The 16500-nt window shown below is 42.7% G+C and overlaps 1 protein-coding gene across 5 annotated transcripts in view; it reads left to right on the top strand.

Annotated features, from left to right (window-relative positions):
- Positions 1–16500, top strand: part of ANKRD6 (ankyrin repeat domain 6) — an 87846-nt gene that overhangs the window by 40171 nt on the left and 31175 nt on the right. For all 5 annotated transcript variants that reach the window (XM_066179563.1, XM_066179562.1, XM_066179558.1 and 2 more), the window contains one exon: positions 14731–14987. In XM_066179563.1, the coding sequence (XP_066035660.1) occupies positions 14868–14987 (120 nt within the window). In that variant the 5' untranslated portion in view covers positions 14731–14867. The remainder of the gene's footprint in view (positions 1–14730; positions 14988–16500) is intronic.

Raw genomic sequence — 16500 nt, 5'->3', positions numbered from 1 at the left:
AGTACAGTGCCAGCTCTCTTTTGCCTCCCTGCAGTAGGACAGGTTTGTACAATCAATCCAATATTCAGTTTAAAAAAATTGCTGCCGTGTGTGCTATAATTTTGTGTCTGTTTTTTATGGCTAATGTGTGGAAGGCTTTAATTGCAGCTCATTTCTCAGTAAGACTGGCCTTTTTTCAGGATTTTTTCTCTTCTTCTGTTTCTCTAGCATGGCAGACCAAAGATTTTGAAACATTAGGAAATAAAACAAATGTATTTCAAGAGGACTCTTGGTGGGCTTTACCAACATAGGGATTGATTGATGATGATGATTGATTGATTGATTGATTGTGAAAAATATGTACCCCACCTTATTCAGTCTCCGTATTGAGGAAAAATATCATCTTTCAGTGAACAGCTGATTCTCAAAGATACTGTCCTGTTGACAAACTGTTAAACCAAACCTGCCTCCCCTGGATTTAGAAGATTAAAACCTAAATAATAATTAGAGCGTCAGTATCAACATTGTCTAGCCTTGTCAATCTTTGCTTTATAATTCATTGTATTTTCCAGCATCACTTAAAATACTCGGCCAGGTACACCAGGTGAATGGTGGAGCTCAACATACTTATATTTCAAAGGTAGTGAAATGGATGCTTTGCATTTTATTAATTGAATGTAAGTACATGAACATTTAATTGATGTATATGAACATGTTTAATTGATGGTTCTAGAGAGGAAAAATTGTTCTTGTACAATATAATAACTAATATTTATGCTGCTTAAATATACTGAATATACAGGAAAAATAATGGGTTTGGCTAAAACCAGTTTTGTATAGCCTTGTGTGTTTTTCTGTGTGCATACAGCATACAAAGGAACACTGCACATTAAATGAATGCAATATTTAAAGTGAAATCCATAACACTCAAAGCAGTTCAAAGATGAGGACAGCTTTATTAATGTTTTAGAGTCATGCTTTCTTAAATTCTTGTCTTACTGTGGATAATTAAAGTTTTGTTGTTGATCTCCAGTGATTAAATTGGCTTCCTTATATATCACAGTTACTGTGTTGGTTTTTAAAATAATTCGTGCATACATCAAAAATGGCGGGGAGGGGGAAAAAGTGTTCATGATCTTTATTAAAAAATACTTGCATGACTTATACAAAAGAGAGGAGTATATAAACTTTCTATTCCCACCTAAGAAAATATGAAATACAACCTCCTAAATGGACTGAGGGACTGGAGTGTATTTTGGGAAATACCTGTGTATTTCTTAAATCATGTGCACTAAGCAAATATGACAGTTTATAAAGAAGTAGTAAGTTATTATAAATATTTACTCTACAGCCCCAATGAGGTTTTTGACAGCATGGGCTTGTCCCTGGGAGATTCCCTTTTTTCTCCCTTCAGTTCTCAGTGTAGGAACTCAGCAATTGTTTTGAAGAGAATACTGGCAAAAGAAGCTTTTTCATTGCTTGTATTCTTCTCCTTTTTTACAAGCCTTTCATTCTTCAGCAAAGACAGAAGTTCTTTGCCTGCTCTTCTTTGCTAACCCCTCCACTTACCCTGCTGATTGTGAACAATGTCAGACCATTTAATTGCTTTTTCATCTCTTCTCCTAGTATCCACCCTCATGTCACACTCCTCTGGCTTTACAAGCAGCATATGCTCAACTGAACCTCTTCCAGCATGAAAAAAGACCAGACCATCACCAGTTACATTTGCTCTTCTAGATCCTATCTGCAATTCTCTTCTCCCACTTATTGCTCAATGTGCTGTCAGTAGTTGTTGGTGGTACAGTGACTTTTCCAGTCCAGCTTTTCCCATTTCATTCTGGGCAGTGTCTTTTCTGACCTCTTCTTCATCAAAGGTTAAAATGTGCACTTCCTCCTCGGCCTCACATCAACTGTCATCTGCCTGCAGTCCCTGCTGTTCTTGAAATCCTGCCCATGCTTTTGTTCTCTGATCTTATACAAGACATTGGGTAGCATGCTTGGGCTCTTAAACTGTTCATGGCATTGCTGCTGTATCCCTCCCACACTGTCTGCCACTCTGTCCAGTTGCTGCTGCTTGATTTTCCTCATGTATGTAGGGATCTATTTCACCTTTTGGACCCTTTCCTTTGAACCGAGGTTCAGAGTGTGAGTAGTCTTTAACAAGTAATGTGTAAAATAGCAGCGTGTTATGCTAATTTCTTACTGTAGATACCATTTGCCAGATAGACTATTTGTATTGATATGGAATTACTTCTGTTAGTATGCAGTTTTCAAAGAGTATAGGTAAAAGATACCCAAGTGAAATCACACTAGCTGTGTTCCTGATGAACCTGGTGAGGTGAATGGAATGATATGGCTAATCAAATTATCTTGAATTAGGCTTAATTACGTTTCTGCGTGAATGTTTCTGGTTTGTTTGTGGTTTGGTTTTTTTGCTTTAAAAAAAGAACCTTCTGTTTTTCCAGTTCCCACATGAAATTGTCACAGCACATGGAACTTGTACCACCTCTGAGACATTTTAGGAACCTGCTTTCAGAGTACACCAATTATTCCTAAACAGAAGTAGCATATGAGTTCATCCAAGCTGTAACAAGGGATGAGCTCTGTAGATGAGACCATTTCTTGGTTCTCACTTTAGGCTATGTCTTTTTGCATATCATCTTGAACATGACTGTTGACAGTCTACCTGTAATTTAAATACAGTTTATTTAGTTGGTTCTTTATATTTCAATTGGTATTTTTAATTAAAGTGAACCAGCAAGGTGTATTCACAAGACAGTGACATTGTCATTGACATCATAGTCAGCAAAACAGTACCAAAAGGTCAAGTCACAGACATAACTAATGCTTAGTTTTCCAATGCCTTTATGTATGGGTAGTTTTTTGTACTTTAACACCTCTGCTGATCTCAATGTATTAGGAAAAAGGATAGCAAAAGCAGCTAAATTATGTGGTGATTTTAATTAGTAGGAAAGAGGGATGGTAAGGTCTTCCAACAGCATTTTCTAATTGAAGTCACTGAACTGGCATTTCAGCAATGATTTCTGCTTCAGAGATCAAGAGAGATTATTTATCCTTAGCAGTTTTCAGCTCTCAAAAGTTCATGCAGGCCAAGTGACTTCCATCATTCGTGAACACTCTTGTGAACTTGTCCCTTTCCTGATTTTATTGATTTGTCACGTGATTTCTGGGAAGAAATGAAGGTTTGCATTTTCCTTGTCCTTACAAAGCAGTGAGAGCTGCACAGTTCTATTTTCAGAGGTCAGTTAGTGGGAACCAAACTGGAGAGCTGTGGTTGGAACTTGTTTGTAATGGGAAGTGGGTGTATAAACCTCAGGAGGAAACACCTGGGTTTGCTCAGGTGTATGCAGGCAACTGAGTGCTGCAGAAAACACTGGTATTAAATCTCCGTGTTTCTCAGTCTGCTGTGATGCTCCATTTATGTTTCTCCTCACTCAGGAGCACTGTGCAGACACTTGTTGACATCAGCACTGGGAAAGACTGAAGCTGGCATCCTCTCATAGTCCTTCTCCAGAGGTTGCCTTGCAAGACACAGCTATAAAATGTTCATCAGAAAAAAACAGAACTGTAGATCCTTAAGAGTGAGTAAAAAAAAAAAAAGGCGACCTTTCAAAATTTTTGTCTAAAATGTATAAAAATAATGACACGGATTTGCATTTTAGAAATGCATTCCAGTTCCTGGGTAACTAGGGTTTGTGAAGAGCTTGGACTGAACCTGTGGCTCTGGGTTATGGTATTCACGTCACACTGCTGTGTTCTTTGGGGTGTGTAGTTCCTTGCCTCCTCTGCTGTCCTTGTACACCTCTGTTGAGTTGCATTTTTGAGGACCAGTGGCTCGAGGAGTGTCAAACATGCCACTGAAATGGGATTTCCCTTAGCAGGAGGCTAGCTTAGCTAGCTTGAATTCTTCAAGACAAAGTCACAGACTGTCCCCCTAGGAAGCCCCATCCTGTGCACAAGGAGGGCCTCTCCATGCACTTTCCATGTGTTTCATTGTTTCCGGAAAATGAGGCACTCTCGGTGCTGAAGGACTAGCTCGTGTTGTAGGATCACTGATTAGGGCTTAGAAAATTAATCCAAGAGTGTGATGTGATTTCTGAAGTCCATGCAGAAGATAAGTCATTACTCAGATTTGCTGATACTTTCTGCACTGGTTTATTTTTGCATTTCTTTTCCAATGTGACTGTTTTTCCATGGTAAGTTAGAGTGCTTGCTTCAGCTGGTTACGGCACCTCTTTGGTGCTACTGTCCTCAGCTTCCATGATGGATACCTCTGATTAAAGAGGTGAGTGAGTTATTTGAGAACTGTCAACTGTCAATGTCCAATGAGAGTATTTTCCCTCATAAAGCATCCCTCATGCTATCACTAGTGCACCTTCTGGTCTCACCAGAGATTTTTCCATTGAGATAATCCCTGCACAGCTGTCTACTGTCATCCTTGCAAGCCAACATGAATGCAAGATCAGCCATGCCATCAGCATGAAGATATCTTCAAGTTAATAGCACAATACAGTAAAGCAACAAAAATTGTAATCTGATGCGATGCATACAGCCCATAGAATGTGTACAAAACACCTTATTTTTGAGTATTATTTTTTAAAGTTATTTTTATTCCCCAGACTTGTTTTTCTCAAAGATTCGACTTATTTAGGTACTTTGTATTGTGGAATTCTGCTAATGAATGTAATCACTTTATTCCTAAGGGGACCGAGGCAGGTTGTAAAACAAGATGTAACAATCCTTTATACAATATAAAAGGGTTTCCAGGTAGATACATTCTCTGTTGCTGTCTGAAATGTTTGTGGGTTTTGGTTCTGCAGCTTATTACTGCTTCTGCCCCTTTGGGTTGTGTAACTACAGAGAAGTGAGTGTTAAAGCAGGACCATTGGGCTCATCACACTTAATTGTGTTCTTCTTGGTGCTCCCAGCTTATGAAAAAAAGAAACAGCATTTAAACCCTCAATTCACAGATGGGGTGATGGGACAGAAAGGACCTCAAAGCAGTGTGGGAGGGTGGAATAGGGAGGAAATGCAAGAACTTCAAAAGGAGAGGAAATCCATGGGGATTTAGCTCCACTAGGTCCAAAATCAAGAGGATTGAACTCTCCTGAGTTGAGTGCCAAGCACTACACTGTAAGAATGGATCTCTGATTCCTAAGGCAGAGAATTACTGTGTAAGCTGCAGAAATAAGTCTGAGGATTTGGAGCGTGCTGGAAAGTGAATTTGATCGGTCTGATGCAGTTGCAAGGAAAGGTAAAGTCCAGCTCCAGGGCTATGGGATGCAGAAGTTGATCTGTAGAGGAGATCAGAGGGAATTAACTGTGTGGTTGTCATGACCTGAAGGGTTAACTGGCCTACAGGAGTAAGAAGATTTCTGCCATGCCTGGTTTCAGGGCTTCTGTAATACAGAAGTGGTCCCAGGGAAGGACCAGTAAAGTTAACAGGCAGAGTCACATGAATGATGAGCCTCCTCACGAGGCTGGGAGTCAGCCAGACATCCTTAATGAGGGTTGAAGAGTTTTGTCTAGAAGATCTTGTGGGAAGTTTGTGAGGAAAGCTCAGCCTATGTGGGAAAAACACAAGCAGTGCAGGAAATAATCAGAGGATAAAGCTCCAGTCTGGGTATAAAGTAAGCTCTTTCTATGGCCCAGAGACATTAGAGGGTGTACAACACACTCACCTCAGCAGCCAGGAGGTGCTGTTAATTTCTGTTTTTCAGCTGGGAGAACCAGTAGATGATGATGATGATGATTTCTCACATCTCAGACCACTGTTTCCTCTTCTTGCAGTTAGAACAGCCAATGGCTGTTGTTGAGCCTTATTTTCTCAGGATGTTTTCCCCTTTTTCCACCTTTTCCACTTCTTTCACCTTTTCAGCTGATAAGTTTCTTGGTTTTGTACTTCTTGATGGTATCTCAGGGTGCCTCTGATTTCTGGACACCCCGCTGCCCTTGAAAGATGCTGACTGCACTTCTCAAACATGCTGCTGGCTCCCAGGCTCACAGTCCAGCAGACATTTCCTCTTTCACCGCACATACTCTGCTCAGTATCTCTCCTTGCAACCAGGTTGCAGTTGAGGGCTGCTTATGTCAAGAGCCCTCTGCAAATATTCTGCATAATTTTGAATACCAAGCCTCAAAAGAAGGGATGAACGAGCAGAGAGCTGGAATAAGTTATCTAGAGGGGAGTGGCAAAAAACCTCTAGTGTTTTATCTAGACAAGGAAGCAGTGAAGGAAATGGAAGAAGAGAAGAGGACAGCGATCCTCTAGAATGATCTTCCATGCTTCATTATGTTTGTTGATACAGTAGATAAATATTAGGTATCATTTTGATAAACCAGCTTATTTTATAGGGAGGAGAGTGTTGTAATTGTCTGGAGTACAACACTGACAGTATGGAAATCTCTGCTCGTTGGCCCAGTTTCTGTGCCTTTATGTGCCTTCACGTGGTAGTCCAGGCTATTTGCTGAGACAGCTGACAGTGTGTCATATGTGTTCACATATGTCACATTCCTTCATATGTGTTGGAATCTTTTTGTCATTTGAACATCTTTGAACTAGCATTGGAGTAGAGACCTTCTGTGGGTGTTGTGCAGGATCCTGCACAGTCAGGAAACAGCAGTTTTGGTAGCTGACCTGACCTGTCTGCCAAAGCAGAATTGAGCCCATGGTCTCAAGAGGAAAAGCTTTGTCCCCTTCAGCTGCTGCTGTGTAACCCAAAACACTGAGAACCATGGCAAGTGTGCAGCATGGAGGCTTTGTGCACTGCATCAGAGTTTTCGCTGTCTTTGGTCCAAACTCATGGGTAGGATAGGATAAAGTCCCGAAACCTACACTTTTCTCCTTACTAGGATCTCCTCAGAGATGATTTAAAGTTCCCTCCCCCTGTTCTTTCAGGTCTCTTCCAAAGTCTGCTGAGGCCAGAGACAGCCCCCTGGCAGATTCAGCACATTTGGGATTTTTCAAAAAGCGGTTCCTTATGTGAATCAGATACAGCCAATTTAGCTCATCAGTAATGTTTTTTTTCTTGGGAGTTACAGCCAGTTTCTCAACAGTAGCACTGGGGGATCAGTGCAGGGGTTTAGGAAATGCGAATTACTGTCCTAGCTGTGCTGACTGATGGGGTGCTTCCATTCAAAAAAAATGTGACCTCCATGTCTGCTTCCCTACTGTGTTCACTTTCTCTCACTTTCTCATTTTCCAGGGTGTGCCAAATCCCTGGATATTTGTGCTTCCTCTTACTGTTGCAAAACCCTGTGGTGGGAGGCAACTGGAAAAATCTCGCTCTCTCGATGGTAATGCCTCCATAACAGGGGCACACACCTCTCTGGGGGCTACATTGGACATACTCGGTGCTTCCACCCATGCTTGTCTGAATACATTTTTGTCCCACCCTGGCCACTCCATCCCTTAGATTTCATCCACTGACTTTCAGCTTGAGCCTTGTTAAGCTTTTAATTGACACACTGCCTGCCAGACTCTTGCTCTCATGCCAGAAGCCTTGCAATATTAAGGAATATTGTGCCAATATCCAAACATCTCATGTACTCACGTTGTCTCCATGGCTCAGTACTGAACTGGATGGCGCTGGTCCACCTACCTCACCGCATCTCCCAGTGCTCTCCCAAGACATCAGGAGGGGCTGCGTCATTGCTGCTGGCAGCTCCAAAGTCATGTTTTTCTTGAAGAGGAAGAATGTCTCCAGTGCTCTTTTGCCAGCTGAAAAATATTTTGAAGCTGGTAAATGTGTTCTTTTCTTCTCTGCTCTGTCAGCCAGTCACTGCCTGGCTGCACATCTTTAATAGTGTGTATAAAAGGATCTAGCTCAAATTAGAGTTCGTGCCTTGGTGTTGGTTGGCATTAGATTATTGTAGTGGTGTTTTCTGGCCTTGGAAAAAAATCTGTAAGTGTAGGAGTTAGTTTTTTCTTGAAATTTTCTGGAGTGTCTTTTGCAGTATTAACGTGAGTTACTGTTACATGCTGTCTGGGAGGGTGTGGGGCTGCTTGTGCTAGCAGGGAGGAGGGTTCAGGTCATCCATGGGCTGGAGGAGACCTCTGCGCCAGCACTCTGACATGGCAGCAGAAGGGTCCCCAAACTGAATGACCGATACTGTCCATGCTAAAGATAATCTGAATCCTTGCAGCAGAGGACATGCTTTGGGGTGAGAAAGGGAAGAACAGCAGAGAAGGAGAGGGGGTTGATTGTGGAAAGAGTTATGACACTTTCTGCTTGCAGCGAGGTCCTGCAGTCATTTTAATTGGCTGCTGCACAGAAGGGGATGGTAGGGGACAGTCCTCCCATCCAGAAGCCCCACTGTGTGTGAGGGTAACATAAACTCCCACTCTCCCATGAGCACAGCCATGTGTCTGCTTCGTTCCCAAGGTTAGGCTCCAGCACTTCTGTTAAACAGCAGTCAGCTGGAAAGATCTTCTAACTGGTTTTATGCAAATGGGAGCAGATATGTCATGCATGTGTGTTTGCGCACTGGCAGTGTCCCCTATCAAACAATAGATATTGTTTTGTCATGTAAATAGTGCTCAACTGACAGGGCTTGCTGAGAGTTGAGCTTGCTTGTACTGAGTGGTTTTGACGTGTGTGTATGTACGCAGGTGTTGAAAGAGTGGGGAGTAACAAAGCTGTGAAACTTCAATGAGATAAGCCAAATTAACCCCCCAAATCATGTTTTATGGAAAGCGTGTAAGTATATAACTTGTGTGTTGCATGAGGGAGGTCAGGGCTACATAGCAGAGATGTAAGTAAGAGGGGAAGAAGAACAATTGTTTGCGTACAAGATTCGTTATGTCTAAGCAATGACTTGAAACTGCCTCTGATCTTCATCACTGGTCTCCACGTGTCTGTGCCTGTCTCCAAGAGCATTCTGCCTGGCAGGTGCAACTCTGGATGTTGGTTTTGATGGTCCTAGGCATTGCCTGAGAGCTGCCAGGCAGCTGAGGATTTACATTGAGTGCAGGCCAGGCAAGGGAGATGGACTGGACAAAGCATCTGGGGAAGCTGCGGCCGCTGTGTCCCCGTGTTTGTCCCCAAGCGGGGCTGGCTGTCAGTCCGGCAGCAGGCGGCCGCCTGCAGTGAAGCAGTGACATCAGTCAGTCTGCTCTGGTTGTGGTGGGAAACCTGATGAGCAACTGTCATGCAGATGCTCCCTGGGAGGCTGCTAAATAGTCATTGTTGAAGTAATTAATAGCAACAAGTGGAAAAAAAAAAAAGCTCAGAAAATGCTTTCAGATGTCCCAGACAGTGGTGATACTTAGGGTGATGAATATGCAACTATCCATATGAAAACTGAATGATTGTACCTGCCACAATAAAATACGTAATGAAAACAGTAAACCCCCCCTGCCCCACCCAAGACCAACATATAAATCTACTAACAGTTTATGCAGATGTCCAGTTCAAAATGTTGACTGGTATAAAACCTAACTCCAAAAATAGAATTGATGATGTTGTAAATGAAAGAAGAAAAGTGACTCAAAAGCACATTGTTCTCGACCTGGTGGGGGGCTTTACTGTTTTCCAGATGAAGCTGTTGTTGGCTTTCACAATTACACCTTTGACTGATTTTTAACTGTCTTTTGGGGCAGGGTGGGATGAGAGGCAATGTCCTCCCTTTAGCAAAGTATATAGATATTTTTCCTGAGTAGTTTAAACTGGATCCATGGTGGAACTAAAGAAAAATCACCTAAAGGGAGGTACTGCTGCATGTCTTGGACAAGCCTGTTTAAAGTCTGCTGAGAGAAATGGCAGATACATCAGCATCCTGCAGTAAATGATAAATGTGTTCCAGGAAACCCACTCTTTCTAATGCAATAATCCACTCTGCTGAATAATGCTGTTATTCTGAAGTGAATACAGTCTTAGTGTTTACGTCATATTTTATGTATGACAAACTGCTTTGCAAAGAGGCTGGATGAGAAAAAGAGCATTTTATAGGTTTTATACTGTTATGTACTAATAAAAAAAGAAACCTGTTTTGCTGTGAGAGTCAAGCAAAGAAGAGATGAGCAGTATTTAGATGTAGGAAATTTTCTTAGAAAGAGGATTATTATAAATTAGTTGGTGTTTTTTTGCATTTCTAGCATTCCAACAATTAGTAGCTTTTATTTCTCTCCCAAAACTAAATGGTCTGGCTCCATATCTTAATATTGGGATATTCCAAAATGTTTTAGACTAATTTTATTAAATTGTTTATGTTGAATAAAATAAAGCTACTAAGTGCTGAGATTTTTTTCTTGGATTACAGGCTCCCCAGGGAAGTTGTGACAGCCCCAAGCCTGCCAGAGTTCAAGAAGCATTTGGACAATGCTCTCAGGCACGTGGTGGGATTTTTGGGGCCATGTTGTGTTGGGCCAGAAGTTGGACTTGGTGATCTTTGTGGATCCCTTCCAACGCATGAAATTCTGTTATTCTATGATTCTGTGATTCTATTCAGCATAATTTCTGGTGATAAGCTAAAAAAGAGAATTTGGGATCCCTTGCAGAAAACTGCGGTCCCTTCTTTTTTTCCCCTTTCGTCTTGTACCTCAGCACACATGGAAACTTTTTGTTAGCTATGTAAGCATTCTTTTATTCAAGTACTAATTTAACTTAGTGATTGCATTGAGAATGACCTGTGCTCTGGCATTTCATCTTTTCCATTTAGCAGAGGGAGCTTCTTAAAATTGATTAGCTCATAGCTCCTAAATCTTTCATAGTTTTGGCTTTTTTCACTTCTCTCAGCGGGGAAGCTGCTGATTTTAACCCTTTGCACGAATTTAGGAGAGTTTGTTGCTTAGCCTTTCAGTATCTGTGGTGTTTGTTTCCTGGACTGTCCTTTGGCTTTTGAAAATCATCATTCCAGTGCTTTTTTTTTGTTACTGACGTGTAGGCGCTACGGCCACTGAAGCAGCCTGGCAGCAGTTTGGAGGGGAGGGAGCTGGGGAGGGGAGAGGTGCAGGGAGTGTTTTTTGCCAGCTCTGCCAGTTGCATGGAAGAGAGGACAGAGCTGGGAGCTTTACAGCCCTGCCACCGAGCAGCCAGCTGCCCACTCACCCCAGACATCTCCTAAGCATCTGTAGGGCAGTGTGGCTCAGTGAACTGCGAGCATAATCCGTGGGGATGCAGCTGGACCTCAACGCCTGGGGACGGTGCCTCGCAGCTGCCGATTGGGAGCACTAATCCACAGTCAGCCTGTCCTTTTCCACACTCCACCGATGGGGTGAGCACATTATCCTCGGAAGGGATTGACCCACAACAAAGCAACTGAAGCTGTGGGCATCACATCTGCCCAGTTTCCTTGGAGAGACTTGGGAAGTAGGTGTTGCTTTCCCAGCCCGCCCCAGGTAAGTAATCTGATTTTAAACAAAGAAGCACAGAGATGGCTTTTTCATTTAAAAATATGTTAAAGCAAAATAATTTTTTTCGTTGTTGTTTTGAAAGCATAAGGTTTGAATATTCTCTTGCCCTGTGCCTCCCTTGAGCTTCTGGATCTTGGGGGTGATAATGAGGGATTTAATTCCGGGCAGCAGGTGCTGGCAGCAGGGATGCGATGCAGTGCCTGTAATCGTGTTGTCAGGTTCATTTTGCACCATCTGGGTGTGAAAGGTGCAGTCAAGCTTTTAATTGCAGTCCTTGGGCATCTGGTACCTTCTTCCTGCTGCTGGGGGTGCAGACATGGTCAAGGAAAGCTCTGTGTGTCTGAGGCACATAGAGAGTTAAAGCTGGGGGGAGCGATGCCACTGCTAGTGTAGCCACTGTGCTGGGAATGAGTCCCTGGGGAGGGGAATGAGAAGGCTGTTCCCACTTCCACTGTTCACCCATGATCTTTTTCTACCAGCTCAGGAGAAAAGGAAAGTTGGTCTTTCAGTTGTCTGGGCTTCCTATTCTAATTGGACGCGCTTTTCTGAATTGCAGATAATCCCAGTTGAGGAGATGTAAAGCAGATGTGGTAGGGAATGTGACCTGTTGTTTGAGCAGGAGCCAGGCTCCTGCTGTGACTGCCCTCTGGGAACAGGAGCAACACCTGCTGGAGACCTGGGCTAAGTGGGAGATACCCCTGAAAGACCAATAGCTGAATCAGCTCCTCGCTGTGCTTTTATTTATGGTCCAAGTGGTGGAAAAGACAAGAAGGCAAACTCCATGATAGCAGTGACACAGTCACAGTCCATCATTCCAGTGTGGCTGGGCATGGCAGGAGGAGGCTCATCATCTCAGCATGCTGCAGTAATGGGATGGCAGCGTGAGAGAGGGAGAACAATTAAACTAGGGAGTATGATTTCCAGCATTTACCTTGCATAGGTTAACCAGACTTTTCCAGCCCTAGATTGTTGAGATGTTAGTGTCTTTCTAGTGCTGTGGCTAAGATATGATGAGCATCTATGGTTTCTGCAGACTTGCTCAGAAATGTCAGTGTGTCAGGAAAATGTCTCCATTGAGACTGAGATTTTTGTAGTGAATATGCAAATCTGTCAGTGACAATGTCACTGCATTGTTTTGGTTTTGCTTTGTTGTTTGTTTTGTTTTGTTTTGTTTTTTAATTTAAGAGGTAAGAAAACCAAGCAGGTTCTGACCAGAGATGTTTTAAGATGTCAGTGTATTGTGCATGCCTCCAGCCAAAGTGTTGGCAGCCAGCTTGGGGTTTAGGCTGGGGACAAACAAGTGATGGCACAGTTCACCTGGACACTACCACTGCACAGGCACGGGCTGGCACAGAAACACACCATCGTCTGCCTGAAAAGCTCCCTGTTGTAAGGTGTGCTCTGCACTGTGTACTGGTCACAGCGGGGAGCTGTGGGGTGTGCTCCTCGCTTATGGAAGCACCACTTCGGGATGTGATGGGAGAGTCAGGGATGTGTTTGGAGCAGGGGGCCAGGATCATGTGTGGGTGGTGGGGGGTGTGGAGGGAGGGTGGGTGTTCCACTTGCTTCAGAAGCATAAGTCACTGAAAATCAAATACTTGAGGAGGTAAGGTTGAAACTTGTGTTGTTTGTCACAGATCAAATTACTAAGTGTAGGCCATCTGTGTTTCTTGGCGCTTTATAAATGGTTTGTACTATAATGTGTACAGCACTCTGCCAGAAGAACAGGGTATGATGTGCTTGTGAAGGACACGAGGGGTTTTCCTTCCATCTTCCCTATTTTCCATGTTACCAGGGTACAAACTGTGTCCATCACCCTGAGGGTGTGGGTAAAACCAGTCCAGTAGTACAGGGTACAGCACCACTCCTCAGTTGTCCTATGTTATGCTGACTTTGAGGCACAGAAACTCTTTATCTGGTTTCTCTGAATAAATGTGCAGCTGTTTCCATGTTTCTTCAAACATGTTTACACTTAGGAAGAGAAAGGTGAGGAAAAGCCAACTTAAATCTTTTACCCAGAAATGGTATTGCCTAATGCTTATACTTAGAAATCAAGAGTCAGTTACTTGAAGTTTTTACTAGCTTTGGCATAACTTTCTATTGACCTCAAGAGAAAGCAGTAACTTTTCTATGCTTTCAAGGGCCTTTTTTCTAAAATGCATGTAATATTCTTCTGCATATTGTTCACCTCATAGAGTGTTCTAAGAATTAAAGCTCATAAAGTGATCTAAGATTTGTTAATATAAATTACCTTAGGAGTGCAAATGAAATTCTGCTACTGTCTACTACTTCCAATTAACCTACAGTTTTAGTTATTGCTGTTCTGAGATGGATTTAAAGGATAACATAAGGTCGAAAGACATGGTATTCCAGTATCGATCTCCAAGATCATCTGGACCCTGCACCTATTACTCTTCAACTAGGCAGTGTGTTTAGTACTGCTGGCTGTTGAGGAGCAGTGCAGTGATATTTCAAGAGAGGAGGACAGGTAATTTGTAAATACACTGGCTATCTTGAAGGCGTTTTTCCTGTACTGAAGCAATTAAATACTAAAGTGAGAAAAGCAAAAATAAAGCTGGAATCTTCCCCAGTTGGGCAGGTTCTGGATCCCACAGCTCCAAGTGATCAGTTGATATATTTTCTGTAATTATATCAGAAAACTCTTTTCAGCACTGATGGCTCTTTGGATGGGTCAGTGGAGCCTGGGCAGACAAACATACTCACAGCTTGCATGATGAGTGCTACATCGGAATTGTTTCTGGAGTCAGTGGGGCATGATGTTAGCTCAGTGGGGAGAACATAATTTCTCAGTGACAGCAAAGATGAGTGTTTCCCAAGTGCAGGTTGTGATCTCTCGCAGCAGTGTCAGCGGTGTCCTTGGGATGGTTCTGGGGAGGCTGTGAAGCATTTTATACTTGTGAGGGAACAGTCAGCTGCCTTTAATTGCTGACTGCACTTAATCCTTCCAGGGCAGAGGTTTGTATATTTATATCAGCAGCCAGTAACTATAACCTATTCTTGTTCATTTGGCCAACAGTAGTTAACCCATCCTTGGCTAATTAAAGACCGGGAAACCTGGCAGGGGGAGAGAGGATGAAAGGGGACCACACAAATAGAAGTCAGGCTGAAAGACCATTAGGCTCTCAGAAAGTTTAAGGATTTTTTGTCTCAACCAAGGGGAGGGAATGAGGGCACATTGAAAATGTACAGTCTACATCCCTCCACCTTACAACAGCAGTGCAATGTCTTCCGAAGGTTCTGAGGAGTTTTCGTGTTCCCCTCCCAAACCAATGCAAAGATGAACGCTCAGGGAGGAGCTGCTGTAGTGCTCTGTTTCTGAAAGCTGGCTGACAGCAGTGTTGTTTTCTGATCCATAGGTCCAATGGATGGCATAGCAATAACATCACTGTCCAGGGAGCTGGAATCCTTCCTTGCCTGCCTGCATGCTGCTTGAACTGATCCCAAGCCTTTGTTTTCGGATTGAAGAAACCTGAAAACCTTTCTCTCCTAATTCATGAGCCAGCAGGATGTGGTCGCCGTGCTTTCAGAACGCCTGCTTGTAGCCGCCTACAAAGGCCAAGTGGAGAATGTGGTGCAGCTTATCAACAGGGGTGCCAAGGTAGCGGTTACCAAGGTAACGAGAGAAAAACGCTTTGCAAAAGCCCTGGGAACTAATGTAACTCTTCTAGACCATTGTCTGTGAAAATGCCCTCCTAGCTTTACCAATCTGAATGTGACTGAAGTTAGTGTTCAGATTTCCTTAAAGTGTGCACTTAATAACTCACACAAATTTGCCATATAGTGCACGTCTTGTGTTTTTACCCTTTGCAGTGGGTGCAGCTGTGATGGACACTTAGTCCTTGCAAACACAGTGTGTCGACAGAGGGGAGCAACGTTTTTTCAAAGCGTGCATTGACTTTTGAACATTGTGTGACCTGATGAATGGAGCGATTCATCACTGTCAAGGGAAGGCAGTTCAGGGCACCCATCTCCCTGGGTGAGGGGATGGGGAAAAGCCACCTGTCGTGGCAGGGTAAAGGGACGCAGAAAGTGTTTCTTGCTGCTAAAGTCTCTTGTTGCAGCAGCCTCACTTACACCCAACATCTTCATTGATTAGTTCTGTGTAGTCCCTTAATCAGTCCCAAACTTGGGGCTTGCAAATTGTGTTCCCCATACCTTTGAGAAAAGTAAGAGTAAAAGGATTTCTGCTTAGATACAAGTGAGTTCAAACTGATATTCACCTATTCCTAATGCTCAACATGTTATAAATAATACTGTCTTAGAAAAGATGAGATGTAATTGCCTGTTGCAGAAAAGGTTTGATCAGCAAAAAACCTTAAAAAAAACTAGGTAAGTCAAATCTATAACATAAAATTTGGGGGGTGCTGTTTTGTTGAACTGTTGTTCTCCATCCTATCTACTTTTATTTATGTTTCCATATTCGTTTTGAACATTACATGTGTATGGAAGCTAATATTTACATTAGCACATTTGATAAAAAGAGGAAAAGACAGAATGCTTATCTGTCAGTGACAGGTGTTTTCAGTCCCTTCACAGTGTTTGAGTTTTAGATAATATTTATTTTGAAAGTTGGAGTGAACGAAGGACAACCTGTGTTTGTAAGTTTTGTTTGCCAAAATAAGTAGCCTCTTGGTGGTAGATACAAAGCATGAACAGTCCCATGTAGATGGCTCTTTGGTTCTGTTGTCCAAGCAGCTCTGTAGCTGATGATCAGCTATTAAAGGCAGTCAGTAATAGACCAGGAAATACTGACTTACACATATCTGAATGGCAGCTCAGGGTTTTGTGGTTGTGTTTTCTTTCATTTGTTTGTTTTTTCGTTTGGTTTTTTTTTTTTAAGATGATGAGCTTTGAGGCTGCTGAGGGACCTCTACTGATTACAATAAGAAACAAAGAGTGTAGGTTTGACTTTGAAACACAAAATCAGGTTAATTTGATATAATGCAGGTTTCCTAGAGTTGACAAGTTTTTCTTTCCTGTATGACATATGTGACTCCCTTGCTTTGTCGTTCTGCCCTGTGTGGAAAATCAAAACAAAGCTTATTTAGCAGCAAAATTGCAGCCAGGTGCAAAGTGCTGGTGTTTCTGTGAAGACATGCTTGCCAACCATGCTAGAGAGCTGTGAG

This window comes from Chamaea fasciata, unplaced genomic scaffold (assembly GCF_029207755.1).
Source record: "Chamaea fasciata isolate MVZ Bird 193981 ecotype frontalis unplaced genomic scaffold, bChaFas1.0.hap1 SCAF_3, whole genome shotgun sequence".
NCBI classification, from domain to species: Eukaryota; Metazoa; Chordata; class Aves; order Passeriformes; family Sylviidae; genus Chamaea; species Chamaea fasciata.
Note: the sequence above shows the minus strand (reverse complement) of the source record. Positions and strands in the feature narration are given on the sequence as shown.